The sequence below is a fragment of the Stegostoma tigrinum genome, chromosome 13 (genome assembly GCF_030684315.1).
Source record: "Stegostoma tigrinum isolate sSteTig4 chromosome 13, sSteTig4.hap1, whole genome shotgun sequence".
NCBI classification, from domain to species: Eukaryota; Metazoa; Chordata; class Chondrichthyes; order Orectolobiformes; family Stegostomatidae; genus Stegostoma; species Stegostoma tigrinum.
Window position 1 is genome coordinate 16,803,688 of NC_081366.1, and position 20,294 is coordinate 16,823,981.

A 20,294-nucleotide genomic window follows, 5' to 3' on the forward strand; every position below is an offset into this window, starting at 1 on the left:
CTTAAAGATTAATGTTTTAAATGGAATTCCTAAACTAAAGCTCACTGTTTTTGGACCTTCTCAGATCTCAAAATACCAAAATGAGGACCTGGATCATTCTTCTCCTATGCCTTGCAGGCAAGGCACTGGCTGCTCCTGTAAGTATTTTCTGCGTTCATGTGTAATATAGGGCAAGTTGAGAGCTGTTACTCTTTGATGTGTGGCATATAAGATGAAGGATCGTGGAGTCTGAAAAAAGTGTATGTATAATGATGTGCTACCACTTGCCCAACTAAGTCAAAATTACTATTCAGAGTTGGGCCTTTAACTGGCTTCACTCTAAAAGTTAACCAAATAGAAATCAAAGTGACAATGAGCCCTTTGTGTAACACAAACAGCCTCGTATTTTGCTACAGTAATGTGAATATGTTTGCTAATCACAAGAAGATATTTTAGATGTCTGTGCTCAGTACATTCCACATTCTTTTATATTTTTAATGAACAGAGTTTCCATAATTTTTTTTATGATTCACTGCAATGCAATGGTATTCCTGACAAGACACGTTGAGTTGCAATTTCAATGTGAGCTTTGCAAAAAGAAGCTTTGAAAGGGATTCTTTGTCATTGCGAGGAATGCTTGCCACCTTGCTGAATCTCTGATTTTTTGACCTTTCTTCCCAATTTTGCAGGAAGGTCTTGTGGCTGAAGTGGAAGTTGTTGAGGAAACAGAAGAGGTAAAAACAGACATTGGTATCATGGTGTTGTCATGTTGCATTTAATATGAAGTAATTTTTCAAAGAAGAAAAAAAGAAGTTCTGTGAATAATAAATTATAGCAGTCACAGGTTAACAAATAATATCTTGCTTATCCATTAGACTATGCTGCAGTTTCATCAGTAACAACTGTCACACAGTTGAAAGGGAATATGAAACACAGTGGTTCCTTCCTCTCCTTGACATATATCTTCATCTCATTTTTCACCCAGAGGGTGGTGGCAATCTGGAACTGATTGCCTGCAAAAAGGTGGAAGAGACAGAAACCCTCATAACCTTAATTTTTTACTTCTGCACTTGTGATGCCAAAGCATAAAATACTATGGGTCAAGTGCTGGAAAATGAGATTAGAATAGTTTGGTGCTTGTCTCTGACTGGCACATACTGACAGGTTGAAGGCCCCTTTTCTGGGCAATACACTTGTCCGACTCTGAGAGGAGGTCGGAATTCCCTCTCCAAACCTAAGCTTCAGGACACCAACATATAAAGGCATGACCACCAATTGTGGAGCAATTAAAATCTGGATTGTTCAAGCGAGCAAAGGTAGGGATGCAGGTATGTTAGGGGATTGTGGGATAATAAGGTTTTATAGAGATAGAGATGAGAGAGTCCATGATGGCATTTGAAAATAAGGGTGGGAATTATTAACTTACGGTGTTGCTTATGAAGAACCAATGTTAGTTAGTGAATGCATAAAAGCAGCAGATACATGGAACACGCCCTTGAAAGTTCCCGTCCAAATAATGCATCATACCAACTTGGAACTACATCATTTTTCCTTCATTGTCACAGAGTCAAAATCCTGGGACCCCCTACCTAACAGTCTTGTGAGTGTACCAATGAGACATGACTGCAGCACTTTAAGAAGGTGGCTTAGAAACACCTTATCAAAGAAAATTAGATGTGGCAATAAATTGTGCCCTAGCCAATAATGTCGATATTCCACAAAATTGCCTTAAACTCTGCTTGTGCCACTGGGCTTTCATGATGAGCTGTTGTTAGATTTTGACACTGTTCCAGGCATCTCTCTCATGACATGCAGATAACAACTGAAGCATTTATTGCTGTGGGTACAACATAAAATCCTGAGGCGCGCGTATATAACAGTTGTTTTTATTTTCCCTGCTTTATTCCAAATGAGGTTTTGCTCGCCTTAGGGCTTGAATTCAACTGCTATTCAGATGGACAGTTTAATTAAATTTGCTGAATATGAAAACATTGTGAAGTGCTGCTGGTAATGTGTGCTAAATGATGTAATTTTAAGAGTCAAAGGTACTTTGCAGAACCTCTGAACGCAGCAAACAGTTCATTCAGCTGGGGCAATACAAATATGCAAATATGAACCGTGCTAATTATATATGCTGCTAAATATAAGTATTCTGTATTTCCCATATTTGATGATTAAGAATTAATTATCAATATTTTACAAGTCTGATGAAGTACACACTACCACTTTTAGCAAGGGGTGAATGTTTAGCTCAGTTGGCTGGATGGCTGCTCCGCAATGCGGAGCGATGCTAACAGTGTAGTTTCAATTCCCGCACCAGCTGACATTACCATGAAGGATTCTCCTTCTCAATCTCTTCCTTCACCTGAGCTATGGTGACCCTCAGGCTAAACCACCATCAGCCATCTCTCCTAAATGAAAGGGTAGCCTTATGGAATGGTATAACAATGGTGACTTTACTTACTACCTTTAGTGATACTTTTCTACATATCAATTAAGTTTGAAAATAATCAACTGGTCCATCAAATCTGCCTAAATACTGCTGACCAAAGTATCATGACATATTATTATACTCAAATAGGCATTGCCAGTTGGCGCAAACCCAGTCCAGATTGATACAGGTGATTTTGAAGATTCTGAAGATGATACTAAGAAAGAAATTGAAGTTGAAAGTAAGTAAAATGGCATCAGAATAAACAAATAAGATCATTGTTCTGTAACATAATTTTTGTAAATTCCAAACACTAAGTGCTCCAGTTCCACTTTAGACTTTACCTATCTACTTTGATCTGTCTGGGTACAGAATGTTTGCATAATGAGCATTAGCAGCCCAGTGCTTGATTGCTGATGCCTCTCTATTTCTCAGTTTCCCGACATTTCCAATTCCAACTCTCCCACACAGTGACTTTTTCCTTATATAGCATACCCTCGAACAGTATTTTTCCTTATTTTAACTCTAAATTTTGCTTTATAATTGCTTTGTAAATTTGAATACATTTAGTAGGGAAGGAGGAAATGAAACCATCACACAACACAACTGATATAATTTGATTAAAATAAACACTCTTTTCATGAAAGATTTTATTTCAGCTGCTGCTATTTTCTGAAATAATATTCCAGTTGGAATAAAGGCAGTCATTCAGCTGTTTATCCATTGAAATAAAAGTAACCTCCATTGTAGCATTCAACTATCTCTTAAGTGACTCCAATCTTTTGTCTGCACTAGCCTCACTACAAATCTATTCCAGGTGATGCAAACCCACTGCTCAAAATAGTCTGTGGCCATCTGTCCTGTATTTGTCCTTACATAGTCCGTGTCTATTCACTAAATCAAAGATGAGTCCATTCCTTGACCAACAATACTACCTTCCCTTCTCGTGTAACTGCAGAAAGTGTAACACCTGCTCCTTCACATTCTCCCTGTTCACCATCTGAGCGGCTAGACAATCTTTCCAAGTGAAGGACCATTTCACTTGTACCTCCTCCAGTCTTGTGTATTGTATTTGCTGCACCCAATGTGGCCTGCTCTACATTGGAGAAACCTAATGCAGACTGGGTGATCACCTCTGGTCTGTGCAGAAGCATGATCCTGATCTTCCCGTAGCCTGTTGTTTCAACACAGCATCTTGCTCACATGCCCACTTGTCTGTCCTTGGCAAGCTATAATACTCAAGTGAATCACTGTGTAAATTGGAGGAACAACATCCCATTTTCAGACCAGGCACTTTACAGCCTTCTGAATTTAATATCGAGTTCAACACCTTCAAATTGTGAACCAACTTGCATTCCTTCCCTTTCTTTTAGCTTTTCTTGTTATACTCTCTGTCACCACGTCCTCTCTCCTGAGCCCCATCCCACTCCACTGGGACCTTTCCGGTCTGGCAGTTAGACACATCATTGGTCTGTCATTCTGATCACTCAATCGGAACTGTCAACATCCTTTCTCCAATCCCTCTGCACCCCCCCCCCCTCCCGCCCGCCAACCCCTACTATTTCATAAACGCTGCCCCTTCCACACTTCATGTCAGCTCTGATGAAAAGCCATCTAGACTCAAAACGTTAGCTTGCTTTCTCTCCATGGGTGCCGCCTGACCTGTTGTGATCTCCAGCGTTTTTCGTTTTCAGCAGAGATGAGAACAGCTGGATTATTTTTATGTGTTGGTTATAGCATGCAATTTCAAAGTTGCTTCAGTTTTTTCAGTTCTCACATGAACTTCCTGCAATTGTGGTTATATTGAAACCACTTCCTGAAATCCCAGATATAAATAACTGGGATGGAAGTTGTTCTGAGGACAATGGGCCTGATTGTTTATCAAAGTGTTTGCTTATTGTAACTTTGAGGTTTGACCATATCTTTCTAGACCCCTGTGAAAACTTCCACTGCAAACGAGGAAAGGTCTGCGAGGCTGACGAGAACAATGAACCCATGTGTGTCTGTCAGGATCCATCAACGTGCCCACCCAGCTCAGTTAAATTCGAAAAGGTCAGGATCAAACAGCTCCAAATAAGAAATCTTTGCTGTTTCTGAATTGATGAGGGCTAACTAATCATTGAGGACTTGTGCAGTTACAAACTGGGGACTGTGAAAGGCCATTGATACCAATTCATAAAGTAACCTATAGCAGACTGTGTTCCCTCATAGTAACAACCAGAAATTCTGACAGAAGGAACCCTGGCAGCCTTACAGCAAAAATAAAGAATCCTATGGCTGTACATTTTGCTAGTGACTTTTAAGTTGGGAGATTTAAATTTTCAATTTTCATATTAAAGCTTTTAGACTACAATCAAACCTGCTTCCAATGAGTAAAGTTTATTTACCTGATTAGATTTGCTTGGTTTAAACATGGCAATGCTCAGATATAGTGCAGGAGAATAACTCTAGTCACTACCCTTTGTTCAAGATCAAACTCAAGTGTCCATTTATTGGAATAATGTTGTTTTAATGATTTGTCACAGTAAATTGCTAAAAAGTGTGTGTTTTTGTGGCCAAATAATCTGCAGATTATTGTTTTCAATGGTTTAATTGTTCTATATTTAATGATGTGAGTTTGTTTACCAGTGAAGCATATGTGCATGAATACTTAAGGACGCCTGAACTCATAAAAAGTAAAGAATGCTGTAAAGGGATCTGGAAGCCAGAGTTTAAAACATTAGACCACAACAAAATATATAAACAGAATTAGGCCATTCAACTCATTGGGTTTGTTTCACCATTTGATCATTGTTGATATGTTTCTTAAACCTATTCTCCTGCTTTTCCCCGTAACCCTTGATCCCCTTATTAATCAAGAACCTATCTATCTCTGTCTTGTATGCACTCAATGACTTGGCCTCCACAGTCTTCTGTGGCAGTGAGTTCCACAGTTTCACCCCCTCCTGGCTGAAGAAATTCATTTTTTCAATTAATTCATGAGATGAGGGTGACACTGGCTAGGCCAGCCATATTGCCCATCCCTAATTGCCGAGAGGGCAGTTAAGAGTCACCCACATTGCTGTGGGTCTAGAGTCACATGTAGGTCAGACCAGGTGCAGACGTCAGATTTCCTATTTTGAAGGACATTAGTGAATGAGGTGGGATTTTTCAACCATCGACAGTGGTTTCATAGTGATCAGTAGATTCTTAATTCCAGATATTTTTAAAAATTGAACTTAAATTCCACCATCTTCCTTGGCAGGATTTGAGCTCAGATTTTCAGAATATTAGCTGAATTTCAGGAGTAATAGTCTGTCCACTCCTTATCTCAGTTCTAAAGCCTGTGCTCTCTGGTCCTATGGTCTCCTACTCGTGGAAACCTTTTCTCATGTCCACATGTATCCAGGCATCTTGGTATTCTATAAGTTTCAATGAGATCCCTCCTCATCCTTCTAAACTCTATTGATACGGACCTATAGTGCTCAACTACTCCTCAAATGACCACACCTTCATCCCCAGATCATTCTTGTAAACCTCCTCTGGATCCCTCCAAGGCCAGAATATCCCTCCTTGCATACAGGGCCCAAAGTTTTGCACAATATTCCAAATACAGTCTTACCAGACCATTTTACAGCCTCAGCAGTACATGTCTGCTCTAGTCTTGTCCTCCCAAAATGAAGGCTAACATTTCATTTGCCTCCCTAACTACCCACTGATCCTGCATGTTAACTTTAATAGGATCATGAACCAGGACTCCTAAGTCCCTTTGTGCTTGAGAATTTCAAAGCCTTTCCCCATTTAGAAAATTGTCTACACCTCTTTTCTTCCTACCAAAGTGCATATCCTCACAATTTCCCACATTGTATTCCATCTGCCACTTCTTTATCCATTCTCCCAGCCTGTCCAAATTCTCTGCAGTTTTCCCACCTCCTTAACATAACCTGTCCCTCCACCTATCTTTGTGTCACCTGCAAACTTAGCAGCAATGCCCTCTGTTCCTTCATCCAGATCGTTAATGCATGACTTGAATTGTTGTGATCCCAACATTGACCCCTGCGGAACTCCACTAGTCATCTGTGCCATCCTGGAGTATGGAGCAGACATATTAAGACACTGAATAAAACCTGTTACACTCATACAACTATGCATAGATGACAATTTCTGAGATATAAAATGCACAAGACTGATGACACCTCAGAATATAATTACAACCATGTAAAGCAACTCAAAACCAGAAGTTTACTTTCATTATAGAGCCTGACATTTCAAACTTACCACTGTCTGAGTCTCACCTGGAGGAATCATTTGGCTCTGAGCCATCAGTGGGAGTTGGACAGTTTCAGGTTGCATGCCTGTTTTGGACACTTGCCTAACTTTATACATTAGGGTGGACCATTATTTTCTACGACTGCATATTAAGCATAACTTCAAGAGCAACTATCCTTGTTCTTGATAGTGCTGAGCAGGTTAGATTCACATTGCTTTTAAAAACAGTGAGTAACATTTCTGTGTTTCATAACCTTCCTCAGGTCTGTGGCACTGACAACAAGACCTATGACAGTGCCTGCCAGCTCTTTGCCACTAAGTGCACATTGGAGGGAACCAAGAAGGGCCACAAGCTCCACTTGGACTACATTGGACCATGCAAATGTATGTGAAATTCACCATTTTAGTGGAAATTGTATATGAGAGGAGGATAATGTCTTCTAGAAAGTTGATGTTTGCTGTTAATTGATTGAACTATACTGTCTGTATGAATTCTCTCAACGTATTTACTCCATTGGATAGTTTAGTTCTTATCATTAATCAGCATAGCGGCCCCAGATTTTATATCTTCTGGTCATGTTCGAAGTGGAGTTAAAACCATTAAAGGATATTCAAACTGCTGTTAAACGGGCACTGCTTAAATCAGGATCTTCTTTCCCATGATTATTTTCAATCAATTTGATTGAAACTTCTAACCACGTGCCCTGAAATATCCAATTTTTAGAAATGTATTATTTGGAGTAGAACTGAGCTTACAAACTATAAAGGTCCCAGATTCAATTTAATTATCCATGGGCTGGCAGAGAAGCTGGCCATGTGTTCGTTAACAGGGTGAAATTATTGAATGACCTTTGTTCAGACGAATGTTGCTGGACATCAGGTGAGGAAGCCTTCAGTTGTCTCAGAGGTGAATATCCAGCCAAAATTCATTGTTTTGACATACATGCATCCAGTTGAGCAAGACATACATGCAACCACTTGAGTCATCACTTATAGAAGGTAACAGAAGATGCATGTCATAGGGTCAGAGCCATGATGACATAGAACAAACATATTTAGCTTATTAAGTTCATACCAATTCTTATATGAGAATTGCAGTCAGTCCCATGCTTATTGAAACAAGCCTGTGATTTTATTTCCCTGAAATGCACATCCTTTAAAATAATTCATTGTCTCTGATTCCACAACTCTCAGAACAAGGAGAGTCATTACCACACACTTCTTCTTCACATACCCTCTACACCACTTGCTCAAAGCTTTAACTTTTGGTCTCTTGTTCTCTTACCATGGGAAAACCTTTGTTTTGCTGACTTTACCCAACCCTATCATTGTATTGCACACCGCTATCAAATCTTTCTTCAATCTCTTCTGCTCTAAGGAAAACAAAATCTGAGCTTCTCCAGCCTAGGCTCATAGCTAAAAACCCTCATCCCTGAAATCATTTTGGTAAATCTAGGCACCCAGTCAAATACATTTTCCAATATGTGGTGAGCAGAACTGGATTCATTACTATGGTCATAGTTACGGTGGAGCTTAGAAAGGTTCTGCATAACTCCCCTCCTTTTAGATACAATACCCCTATGACGTCCAATACATTAATGTGCTTTGTTCATTCTTCTCTATATATGTCCTGCCATCTGCAAAAATCTTCCATGTGATGGTCTGACCTCTTTGAAACTATCCTAGTAAGTCTGTACAGCTTTTTCCTTTGTTGTCTGCCAAAAAAGATCACCTCACACTCATCTGTAATAAATTCCATCTGCTTCTTGTCTGCCCATTATATCGTCCATCAACAACATGTTGCAATTGACTGGCATCACCCTCACTATTTGCCACATCACCAAGCTTGTTATCATGGACACACTTTGAAAGGTTATACTATTCCAATATCAAGTTATTTCTGTATATCAAAAAGAGTGTGGCCCCAGCATTGACCCTCAGCAAACATCATTGTCTATCATATAGGAGCAAAATACTGCAGATTGTGGAAATCTGAAACGGGCCCAGAGAATGCTGGAGAAACTCAGCAGATCTGACAACATCTGTGGACAGAGAACAGAACCTGTTCTGACAGAGACTTGTATCAGATTCAGAACGTTACGTATATTTTTCCCTTCACAGATGCTGCTAGATCTGCTGAGTTTTTCCAGCAATCTCTGTCATTATAAGCTAATAACTTTGCTGGACAAATAAATTACCATGATGTGCTGAGTTCTGCCCTGAAGCTAAATTTTCTTTAATTAAGTTGGATACTAACTCTCCAATTCCATGAGTCTCATATTTGTTAACTGGTGTTTTCTACGGTCCTATATCAAACCAACACCTGAGGTCACTGTGAAGGTGGTCATCTTATGGTCATCTTAAATTATGGCAGCTTTATTAAACAATTGCTTTAAAACCACAGATATCCATTGAATTTCCTTTAGCAGCCCTCAAATATTTAGTGTATTATTCCAAGTTTGTCAACAACACAAAGTTAGGCAGCGTTGTAAGCAATTTTGCAGGGTCCATGATTTACAAAAAAATCAAGCGATCAGTAGTTGGATGACTGTACAGAGGTTGAGTGTTGCTTGGTGAAAATGTCATTTTGTTGAAGCAATTTTGTTTTGTACTCTTCAGGACAATTAGAAGAATCTTCTTGGATGTTCTTATGAATTGTCCTACTGATGACTGCAAGACTAAAAACTTTGACAAAATGTCTTTCTTCATTCATAGATTAAATGAATAAGGAAAATTGGCAAATGGAATTTAATATAAGTGATTCAGTTTATCCATGTTTGGATCTAAAAAGGCTATATCATTCCAACATGATGAAAAGATGGAACCAGTGGAGGTTCAACAAAACTAAAGGGTTCATGTCCGTAGATAGTTGAAATATCATCAGCAGGTACAGAAGATTATCAAAGGCTAATGGAATGTTGACCTTGATATCCAAATTACAAGAGATTAGAATTGCTACTGCATCACAGCCCTAATTGGATCACAACTATAATACTGGGGTTCAGTATAGGTTTACTGGAATGATAGCAGGATTTCAAGGAAAAGGGGAGATTATACAAATAAGAATTCTTTTTGCTGGGATTTAGTAGTTGAAGGAGTGATCTGATGAAGGTTTCAAGATATTACTGGCATAGGGTAGGCAGAGAAAAACCATTACCTCTGATTGGGGAATCTAGGGTTGGAAGCATAATTTAAGTGTAAGTAGCAGGATTCTCAGGAGTGAAATTGGAATTCTTCCTCATAGCAGAAATGTAGAAATTCCTTCCAAAAGCTGATCTTAAATATGATAGAATCTTGCTTGCCAAAGATATTAAGGGTTATGGGAAAAAGGAATGTACACAGCATGAGACTACAGTTTGCACATAGTCGAACTGAATGGTGGAGGCTTGAGAGCTGAATGTTCCTGTGAGGACCGCAGGAATTACAACAACAAGAAGAAGTATTTATAGAAAATTTATAGTGCACATCTTCAAATAATTAAATGAGTGAAACAAATATATGACAGAAAGAAATAGAAATATCGTGAAATAGAGAAATAAACAGACAGGTAGAATGATGCATGGATAAAAACAAGAAGGAGAGATGTTTGCCTTGGATGCCTCTGACAATCTCACTACAAGTTGTACACAGTACATATTATCCCTCAACAACACTTTATTCTCCATGTTCATAGCCTGACCACATCGCAAACATTTTTTGACTATAAAGATTTGAAACAGAGATTTACTCTTAGATATTGCAGAGGCTTTCATAATATCAGCTTTTCGACTAAATCAGCAGCTGCTATGAGGCAAAAGCAATGAATGAGGGGTGGCGTTTCAATGGAAGGGCAGAAATCATTACTTTGAATGCCTAACATTGTAGCAGGTCCAACCTATCATTCTGCATCACTCCTTGTTTTGAAAAGGAATACATCAATGGAATATCGGGCAAGTTTTATTACAGGAGCATACAAAAAGATTGACTGTTAAAGCACCAACCTTTAATCTGCTTTGCAAAGCCTTTTAACTCGATAAATGGACCTCTTCATGAAAGCTATTCTAAACATTTTGCTTCAGACCCATAAATATAAACTACCTTATTCCATGATTACTGTGGCTCAGGGACTACTTTGGGTTTACCTCTAAGTTTGATTTCCCTTTTATTTTATTCATTCAGGATGTTGGCACTGCTGGCTATTTTTGAATCACTGAGCAGTTCAAATAGTGTAGCAATGTTCACAGAACTATGAGAGAGGGATTTCCAGGATTTTGACCCTTTAGCAGTGAAGGAATGACAATATAGTTCCAAGCCAGGATGCTATATGGCTGGGAGAGACACTTGCAAGTGACTGTCACCTCTATAAACATGTGCAAAATGCTTCAGGGTTTAGAGAGTTCATTGCAGAAAATTTTCTAATTTTAATCATTCCAAATTGATTCATTCCTGCTTCATAACAGCACATTTTTCATATTTCTCCCCCTTCCCACCATCGCCACCTTCCACCGCCCTCCAATCGTCAGCTGATGACACAAAGTCACTTTGAGTGAGACATCTTTTCCATTATTTAACTCTTCCTCAAAATGCCACCTGCACACAGCGTGTGTGTCTCTGCTGTTTGTGAAAACTTGCTGTGTGCAAAATGGCTGCTGTGTTGCCGGCATAACAATCACTGCTTTTCAAAGTAATTTATTGCGTGAAGCATTTTTAAGAGACTTCTGAAAGATTTGATAAGCTTCAGTCCACGCAAATCCTTCATTGTTTGAATGTAAACTGCTGTAATGGAATATGCAAATTCTGTGAATAAGTGCATGTTACTGGATGAATTACTGTTAGCAGTAATAACTCACCAATGTAGACATCTTTTCTGATTACTGACCACACTGGGTTAACTACTGCTCTCTATTTAAGGGAAGATTCAATATCTGTGGAGTAATACCTTATAAGCCACAGATGTTCGCTGGAAAACCATACATCCAGTGTGTGTGATTTTGTGATGCATGCTTCCAACATGCATTGATCCTTACTGCAGATGAGGCCTTGGAAGATCTATTCTGGACCAATAGCTTTTGAATTCTGTATCATTACAGAATGCTCCAGCACAGAAGAAGGCTATTTTACCCATTTTAGCTGTGCCAGTTCTTTTAAAATGCTATCTACTTAGTCCCATCTTGCTGCTCTTATCTGGTATATCTGCAAATTTGATCTCCTTAGAATACTTAACAAATTCCTTTTGAAACTTATTATTTAATCTGGTTTCACCTACCTGTCAGGCAGTGCATTTCAGATCATAACTTGCTACATGAAAAAAATAAATTATCCTCCTTGTCTTAAATCTGAGCCCTCTAATTACTCACTGTTCTGCCATTGGAACTAATTTCCCTTCAACTCTGTCAAAACCAGGCAGGCTTTTGAACATTTCTATGAAATCTCCCCTTAATCTCTTCTGTTCTAAAGACAACCATGCCAGCTTCATTAATGTTTCAATGAAAATGAAGTTCTGCATCCTTGGCACCATTTGTTAACTTATTTGGCTGTACAGTGTCTCATTGTATTGTCATGCTACTCTGTATGTCAGTCTGGAACTGCTAGTTTTCCATCTGTTGACTCCACTCGGTCTGGACAGAATGGAAATTAATTGCTCCAAGGTAGAATGGAATAACACAAATACTTCATACGAGATTTTTAACATCTTTGATATGATCTCTTTCCCTGTAGTCATCCAGGAATGCATTGATAGTGAACTGGCTGAGTTCCCGCTGCGTATGCGTGACTGGCTGAAGAATGTTCTTGTGACCCTTTATGAGCGTGACAACGAGGAAACCAACCTCCTCACTGAAAAACAGAAGATGAAGGCAAGAAAATTCACACTTCTTTAACTCATTAATGGCAAAATGCCAAAAAAAGTCAGCCTTGTACTTTTTTTTAAAAAAAAGAAAAAAAAATCATTTATTCCCTCTCCTTTTAGTCTTCAGTTACTTGTAAAAAATGTATAGAATAGGCCAGATCATTCTTACCCCTGTACCTTTTGAGAAAACAGCTGGCTTCTCTTTGCAGATCTTCAGTGTTGATATGCCAGGATTCAGAAATTTAGCATTGACTATGACATGGATTGTAGAATCTGAGCATTTGAAGGTTATTTGATCTGTTGTGTTTCTGCAAGGCTACAGTCTGCCTGTGTGATAACTTCAACATGGTTCAAGCCCTCGCTTTAGCATTTACAATGTGGATATGGCCATATACAGTATTCTTCGTGGAGCTGGTTTTCAAGCATTTCTATATGAAGCATCCCAGGAAATAAAGTGTATTACTGAAGACTCCCTAAAAATGCTGATATTCTCAGCATGCATGAGAACGCTCAAAATCAACCATTTATAGTGGTTCAGATGTTACTAATTTCAGAGTTCATTGATATTTTCTTCCAGACTTCCTCAGTCCTTAGATCCCAGATACTTCAAAATTTCCTTTCATTTTATGACAATTTACAATAAAATAATTATAATTTAATATACGTGTTAATTTCTCAAACATATTGACTTCAGTGCAACATCTACACCCGTGAACTCTCAAATCTTGAGCAAAAGGGAATAAAAGTTGAATAAAAAGGGAACTCAAGACTATAAAACAATAGAGCAGAAGTAGAGCATTCAGCCAATCAACTCAGCTCCATCATTCAATGAGAACATGGCTGATCTAATAATCCTCAGCTACACTTCCCTGATGTCCTTACTGGAAAAAAGTCTGTCTATCTCATCCTTGAATATACTTAACAACTCAGCCTCAACAGCGTTCTGTAGTAAAGAATTCCACAGATACACAATGTCTCAACTGATCAGGCCCTTTGTCCTTTTAATAACTTTTAACAACTGTGCAAATATCCCATCTTGGATAGATTTCAAATTTTAGCTTTACATTAAAATTCTGCTTCCACAGTACAATTCAATTTTTAACAATTGTTGGCCAAGATTCTTGGGACTTGGAAAACCCAGCAATGAAATAGAGATGAGATTTGTCTTTGACCGAGATTGTGATCCCTCTCCATCTCTGGCTCCTGCCATGATTGGTTGAAGGTCTCCCAGCCCAATTTGCAACACGCTCCACAACACCAAAAGTACCTAACTGTGACCTCCTTTGTTGGCTATCCTTCTAGAAGGCTTTTTAACTTCAGCAATTGCTGGGCAGAAAAAGAAATATAGGGTTCTATTGCTAATTGTGGGAAGGCCTTCATTATCCCAAACTTGAAAAACTTCTCCCTGGATCTTGTGCTTGGCGTGTATTCGGCACACCATGATGCTATTTGTCGACTCACACTCAAGCTATTTCTTCTCTGAACAATCCAGCAAGTCCCACAGGCCCTCTCTGTCTCTATAAATCTGTATGATTTATTTATTTCAATGCCCATCCAATTTCCTTTTGAAATCATTGACTACCTGTGCTCCCTCACACTCCAGGACATTAAAGCCCATGTCATGACCACTTCCTGCTGAGGTCCTTATATCCTCTCACACCCTCACTGTGTACCCAAATCCTTGAGTGCCCCATCTGTTGTGATTACATGCTTAGTTCTGTTTTTAAATACCTTCTACAAAACTGGCTTCACATGAGTTATCCAAGTAAGGCTAACCCTACGGAGATAACCTGACTACCAGTTCCATTATTTTTTTTACTGCAGTTATTTCTAATATTTCAATTTAATGAGCAGTGTTTTGCAATAGTCACTTCCTCATTGATACATTATTCTTAAATTTGCACGAAAAATTAGGTGAAGAATTATGCAGTTTATCCCTCATTTGCACGTACTCTGCGACCTAAACAGGCATGTAGAGGTATCCTCCTTCTGTCTAGTCCATTTTTTTGCAGTGGCAATGTAATAGTAAATTGGAAGTTGCACTGTTGGTATCATGGCAGAAACTCTGATGATTGTTGTCCTTTGTCCAACAGGTGAAGAAGATGTATGAAAATGAAAAGCGTCTGCAGGCTGGAGAACATTCCTTGGACCTTCTGGCTCATGACTTTGAGAAGAACTACAACATGTTTGTTTTCCCTGTCCATTGGCAATTTGGACAACTTGATCAACACCCAGCTGATAAGTAAGCTTTGCAAGACTCACCCGATACTTGTTAGTAGGATTTTGCTGATGGTCAGGTATCTAAAAATTGAGAATTAACTACCAATCCACTCTTGGAAAATATGTCAGTTCTTGAGGTTTCTCAGTGATGCACAAGTAGGAGCACTGAAGCAAGAATAGGCCATTCAGCCCTTCAAGCCTGCTCTATCAATCAATAAAATTATGGCTGATCATTCACTTCGCTGCTTTTACTCCCCCACATTCTTCCCATATCTCTTTGTGTCACTGATATTTAAAAATCGATGAAGCACTACATTAAACATTCATTAAAAATGACTGAGCCTCCTCAACCGTCTGACACAGAAAATTCCAAGGATTCAAAATGCATCAAAAAAATCAAAATATTTATGATGGTTGAAATAAACTAATTTTCTTTAATTTTGTAATGAACAGGTCTCGTTTGGCCGTTGTCTTTCACTTTTGAATTTTTAATTTCACATGCTGATCTCCAACTATGTTCACAGGTTTCACCTGCAGACAGAAAGTTTGGGGAGCAAATGAGTGGTCTGTGTGTCTTAGGGGACTTTATTGGTCATTCTGTCTAATGCATTTGAGATTTGTAACCACTAGAACTTTTATTTCTCGCACATGACCTCCAGATTTTAATTATGATCTAGCCAGGGACCTGTAACACCTTTTTATAAAGTAGAAAAGTGAGTTCCAAGTATTTACAAAGAGAATAAAGACACAAAATTCTAAGGTTTGAACCAACAACATTAAGCTTTATTGTACAAATTTAGAACAGTAATGCAATTTAGACTACATCTAAATTTATATTCTAACATTAAGAATTAGCCTGAGATACATAGGAGTAACAGACAGACTGTGGCCAAACTCTCCACAGCACATACCAATTCGCAAATGTGGCCAAGGTAAATCTCATAAATTTCTCACAATCCCCAAGATGTACTAGATTATCAAATCTCATTAAATTTTACAAGGTATTCCAATTTCTACTCTTTCAAAGACCTACTTTCAGTATTCCCTCAAGAGCAATTCCATCACAGATTTCCCCAATGACTGCTCATATTTTAGTACTTCTCCCTTCTTTCCTGGGAGGTAGCTGTCACAGATTCTTGAAAATGTACCTACCTGCAAGCATAACTCCACCTTTTTTGGCACCTTTTTGACAGCTGGTAATGCCCCTATGGTTTTTCAAGCTCTGAGGTCTCAGTTGCACAAAGCAAATATTGCCTGTGTGCTTCCTTCTCCTTCCCTGTCAACCACCGTGAACTATTAATGGCACATGGCTTCTTCCAAACACACTCATTGTATCGGCAGTTTCCTAAGCCTTAATCCTGACATGTAGCTGTGTCACTTGTCTCCTCTATCTCCTGGGTCCTAAAGTATCAGCGCTTGTGACAGCACCTTATTTGGGATGGAGATTCTTCTCACTGATCATGTGTACTTGACTAATAGCCCAAACATAGAAACCTTTTCCTCTGACTGGCTCTAACCAACTGCTGAAAATGAGCAGTTCAATCAGTCTTGAATTATTGGAGTGTCTTATTCAAAACATTACAACAAGCTGCCTCTCATCTCGACCCCTGTCTCAAGCTTGTTCCTAACGAGTATCAAATGTGGCTTACATTTTTGAGCTGTCCAATTTAGCATTGGAACTGTCTTGTTCTCTGAATGTTACAATATTCACAAATTGCTGTTTTGCACAGTAAAAATGGATTTAAGTAGAGGATTTCTGCACATGATATACAAGAACACAAGTCAGTAGCAGGAGAGAACCATGCTGCCTGTCAAGCTTGTTCCTTCATTCAGTATGATCATGGCTGATCTTGAGTTTAATCTCCTCTGTCTCACACATTCCCTATATCTCTTGATTCCCTGAGAGACACAAAAAATATCTGTCCCAGCCTTAAATACAGTCAAGGATGGAGTATTCATAATTTTCTGGAGTAGACAACTCCAAAGATTCACAACCCCATGAGTGAAGAAATTTCGCCTAATCTCAGTTGAAGAGATCAGTCCCTAACCCTGAGACTGTGTCCTGTATTCTAGATTTCAATGATTTATTGAATCACAGAGCACAGAAGGAGTCTATAAGTTCATCATGCATGTGACAGTACTTCGGAAGCATTAGGGAATTAGTCCTGTCCAACTGCTTTTTCTGCATAGCCCTGTGGATCGTTTTCTTGTTAGGTTAGGGTAGGAATGAATTGTTTACAACAACAACATTAAGCTATGTTGTGAAATGTTGCAGTCCTATAACCGTACCTTTTGTTTTAAATCCAGATACCTTTCTCACTCTGAGCTAGCTCCCCTACGTGCTCCCCTTGTTCCAATGGAGCACTGCACCACTCGCTTCTTCCAGAAGTGTGATGCAGACAATGACAAATACATCGCCCTTGAGGAGTGGGCCACATGTTTTGGTATCAAAGAGGGTGAGTATCTCACTCAGCGGGAACAAATACTGACCATGTCACTTGTTTAGGTTTATACTTACTTTCAAGCATTAAATTGAAGGGAATGAGAAAGGTGATGGGGAAAACTCTTCATGCTGACAATTGGATCATAACTTGAGGATATTGTTTGTGAAAATCAATGTTTGGAGTAAATGAAAATTTCAGGCCAAAATACAGTATAAAATGGGTAATAGAGACAGAAATAAGATGTCCATTTAAGCAGGTTGTATTGGTAAGTTTAAATGGAAGCAGGTTCTTTTTAATAGAAAAATAGCTGTTTTCATAAGGAAGAGGAAACGAGAACATGTAGTTGATACCAGCCAAAAATGAACAGGGATTAGAAGGAATGCATCTTACAAACTGCAGACAAATGTCAAAATATTAGGTATAGATTTCCATTGATCTTAGTGGAAATTACAATTGGGTAGTTTTTATAAATGATAATTAAACTATAACACCACATTTACATTTGGGCAGTAAACAAAAAAAAACTGCCAGTGTGGATTCATTATTTAAAATTTAGTTCCTAAGACCTTTGTTTAAATTGGTGACAACTTAAGTCAAATGGTGTAAACATGTGTCCCATACGCAAATACTTATCTGCATAGTCCCAAGATAATATTTTGTGGAGATGCTGAACTTTGGATAAGGCATCAAACCCAGTTGTTGTCTCACTGTTTTAGCGGTCCAAGTGTAGTTTTAAAAAACATAATTAAAGTAACAATGCATTCTCCCAGCTTCCTGGTCAACAGAGCAGGTCACAGCAAAACGTTACATGTCGATTGGTCATTCATTTCAATGTTGTGGAATGTTGCTGACACAATATGGCTGTCTTGTTTGCTTACAGGACAAATGATTTTGTTTTAAAAATAACTGAAGACTTGAAATTATAGGGGTCTTTTCAACTTCTCCAAGGCTCATAAATCTGGTTTTATAGGTTTGACTTCTATTGTAGTAACATCTCAGTCTTCTCTTGGGGAAAAAAAAGGGATTGTTAGCCAATTCCTATAATGGTCACTCAACTGGCAATGAAAATTTGAATCTCCAGTCAGTTGAAAATTAGCATTCCCCTCACTCCATCACCCCTTCCAACTTCCCATACCCTACTTCCATTGAGGCTTTTGATTATGGTAAGAATAAGATATTATCTGCACAATATAAAATTGTTTTGTGTACTGTGATGCATTTGTTAGGTATTTGGTCTGATGAATAAGAAACTAATTTTAGTGCTTTTTTTCTTACAGAGGATATTGACAGCAACCTTCTGATATAAACTCTGTTTCTATGCCTATGCTGCCCATTGCTACCTTCGGGTAGTGGTGCTATGTAGAGTCTGACGACATTAATGGTGCTACTCTCATTTATATCTATACCACTGTAACACAGTGCATGTGCTTCCAATAACATCTTGTCAACAAAAAAGACATACGTCTTTCTTCAATTGTTAAAACGTGACCATATCTTGTTTTTTTAAGTGTCCTTGTCAATTTTAGAGAGCAACTTTGCATGTGTTAATATAATGCTATCTAGATTTTTGCCCAAGGAAGAAAAGAAACATCGCATATTAAATTAGCCCTTTAATGTCCAGAAGCCAGGAGGATCACAGCTTCTGTCCTTTATCCAGGTAGACAATGATTGATATAGATTGATGACTGGGTGTTAGAAAATTAATTTCAGTCTGCTGTTAAAAAGTTGTTTTGGGTTTGTATTTAAAGCAGGGGTGCTAAGGTAATTTGTTTTGTACCTAAAAAAGATTGTAAAGCAGGAGGAAAGAACGCACCAAATGTTAATGAGCATGTAACCGAATGTGGAAAACAAGAATGTGATCGTATAGGTTGGAGAAAGTCTACCTCGAACAGATCATTTTGCAATCCGCTAACACATGAGAAGCACACTTTCAATATTTCTTCTTTCTAATAAAAAAATTAAAACAAAATCTTTCTTTCATGCAGTTGAGATGTTGGAAGTGTTTTATTTCACTGCAGAGACCATACGTATTCCAACTTTTGTATGTTTGGGACTTTGTACCTGGTCAGGGAGCTAAAATATTTTGTTAAGTGCTTCTTAACTGTTCACTGTACAATGCAATAAAACAACACTACAGTGCTATCATATATTGCATACCCGTGGTTCTTAACTCCATGTTATATAGTGCAATGCAATCACAAATTACACTGCAGCATTACTTTGAATAATAGGGTTATGTAATACAATGTTATATGCTCTGCAGTAAATTATAATACAACCCATGCGAAGATGCAGTAGAATATTAATTGTAATATCATGAGAAGAACAAGAATTTGCCATTTAGCTCTTCAAGTCTGTTCTGCCAATCATAAGATGTTGGCTGATCTGCAACCCAACCTCATATACTGTTTTTGCCTCAAATCTTCTAATATCTTCAGTTAACAAAATGATATCAATCTCATTCTTAAAATTTGAAAAATAAAAATACAAATATCTGTAATCCTTTGAGTATAGAAGTGTTTCCTAACTTCACTCCTGACAGAACTGTCTCTAGCTTTTCAGTTATGCTTATTCATCTTAGCCTACGAAATCAAGACAAGTTATTGTGCATTTTAACCATAAAATCTAAACTGTAGGTCATAAACTATTGTTCAGTAGGAGAGCAAATGTGGTTTATAGATGTAAATTGCAGTCCTTACTGTCCTTAACATTATATTCTCAGCAATGCATTTTGATATAAATTATGTTTGATACAATCTAAGCATTACCTAATTAAATTTACTGCGAAAAATAGCATTAAATTACGTCTCAAACAATATAAGATCGATGTAATGCCACATAAAAAAGGTAAAATCTAATATACCAATGCATCATCTGGCATAAATAAATTTTGAGACATAGACTACAAAGTCAGTGAATACAAACTATGAAAATGCTGTGTAAAGCCAATTTAAAATTTATAGTTCAATATTGTACACGCTGTAAGCCACAGAACACAGGCTAATAGAAATTTCTGCATAATATTAGATACTAAGGTGATAACCATGCATGTATTCAAAATTTATATTATCCAATCATACAAATCATATATGACTATGTCAAGATATTTTACGAATGGGACTCAACCTATGCTGCATAAATAGGC

General features: G+C 38.1%; 1 protein-coding gene across 1 annotated transcript in view; it reads left to right on the top strand.

Annotated features, from left to right (window-relative positions):
• The window catches only part of sparc (secreted protein, acidic, cysteine-rich (osteonectin)), a 33,605-nt gene extending 14,309 nt beyond the window's left edge, over positions 1 to 19,296 (top strand). Inside the window, exons 2-10 of the mRNA XM_048543404.2 lie at positions 65 to 137; positions 669 to 713; positions 2,561 to 2,651; positions 4,341 to 4,462; positions 6,922 to 7,042; positions 12,356 to 12,492; positions 14,579 to 14,727; positions 17,013 to 17,161; positions 18,427 to 19,296. Of these exons, the coding sequence (XP_048399361.1) occupies positions 81 to 137; positions 669 to 713; positions 2,561 to 2,651; positions 4,341 to 4,462; positions 6,922 to 7,042; positions 12,356 to 12,492; positions 14,579 to 14,727; positions 17,013 to 17,161; positions 18,427 to 18,455 (900 nt within the window). The 5' untranslated portion in view covers positions 65 to 80 and the 3' untranslated portion in view covers positions 18,456 to 19,296. The remainder of the gene's footprint in view (positions 1 to 64; positions 138 to 668; positions 714 to 2,560; positions 2,652 to 4,340; positions 4,463 to 6,921; positions 7,043 to 12,355; positions 12,493 to 14,578; positions 14,728 to 17,012; positions 17,162 to 18,426) is intronic.
• Positions 19,297 to 20,294: the final 998 nt, after the last annotated feature.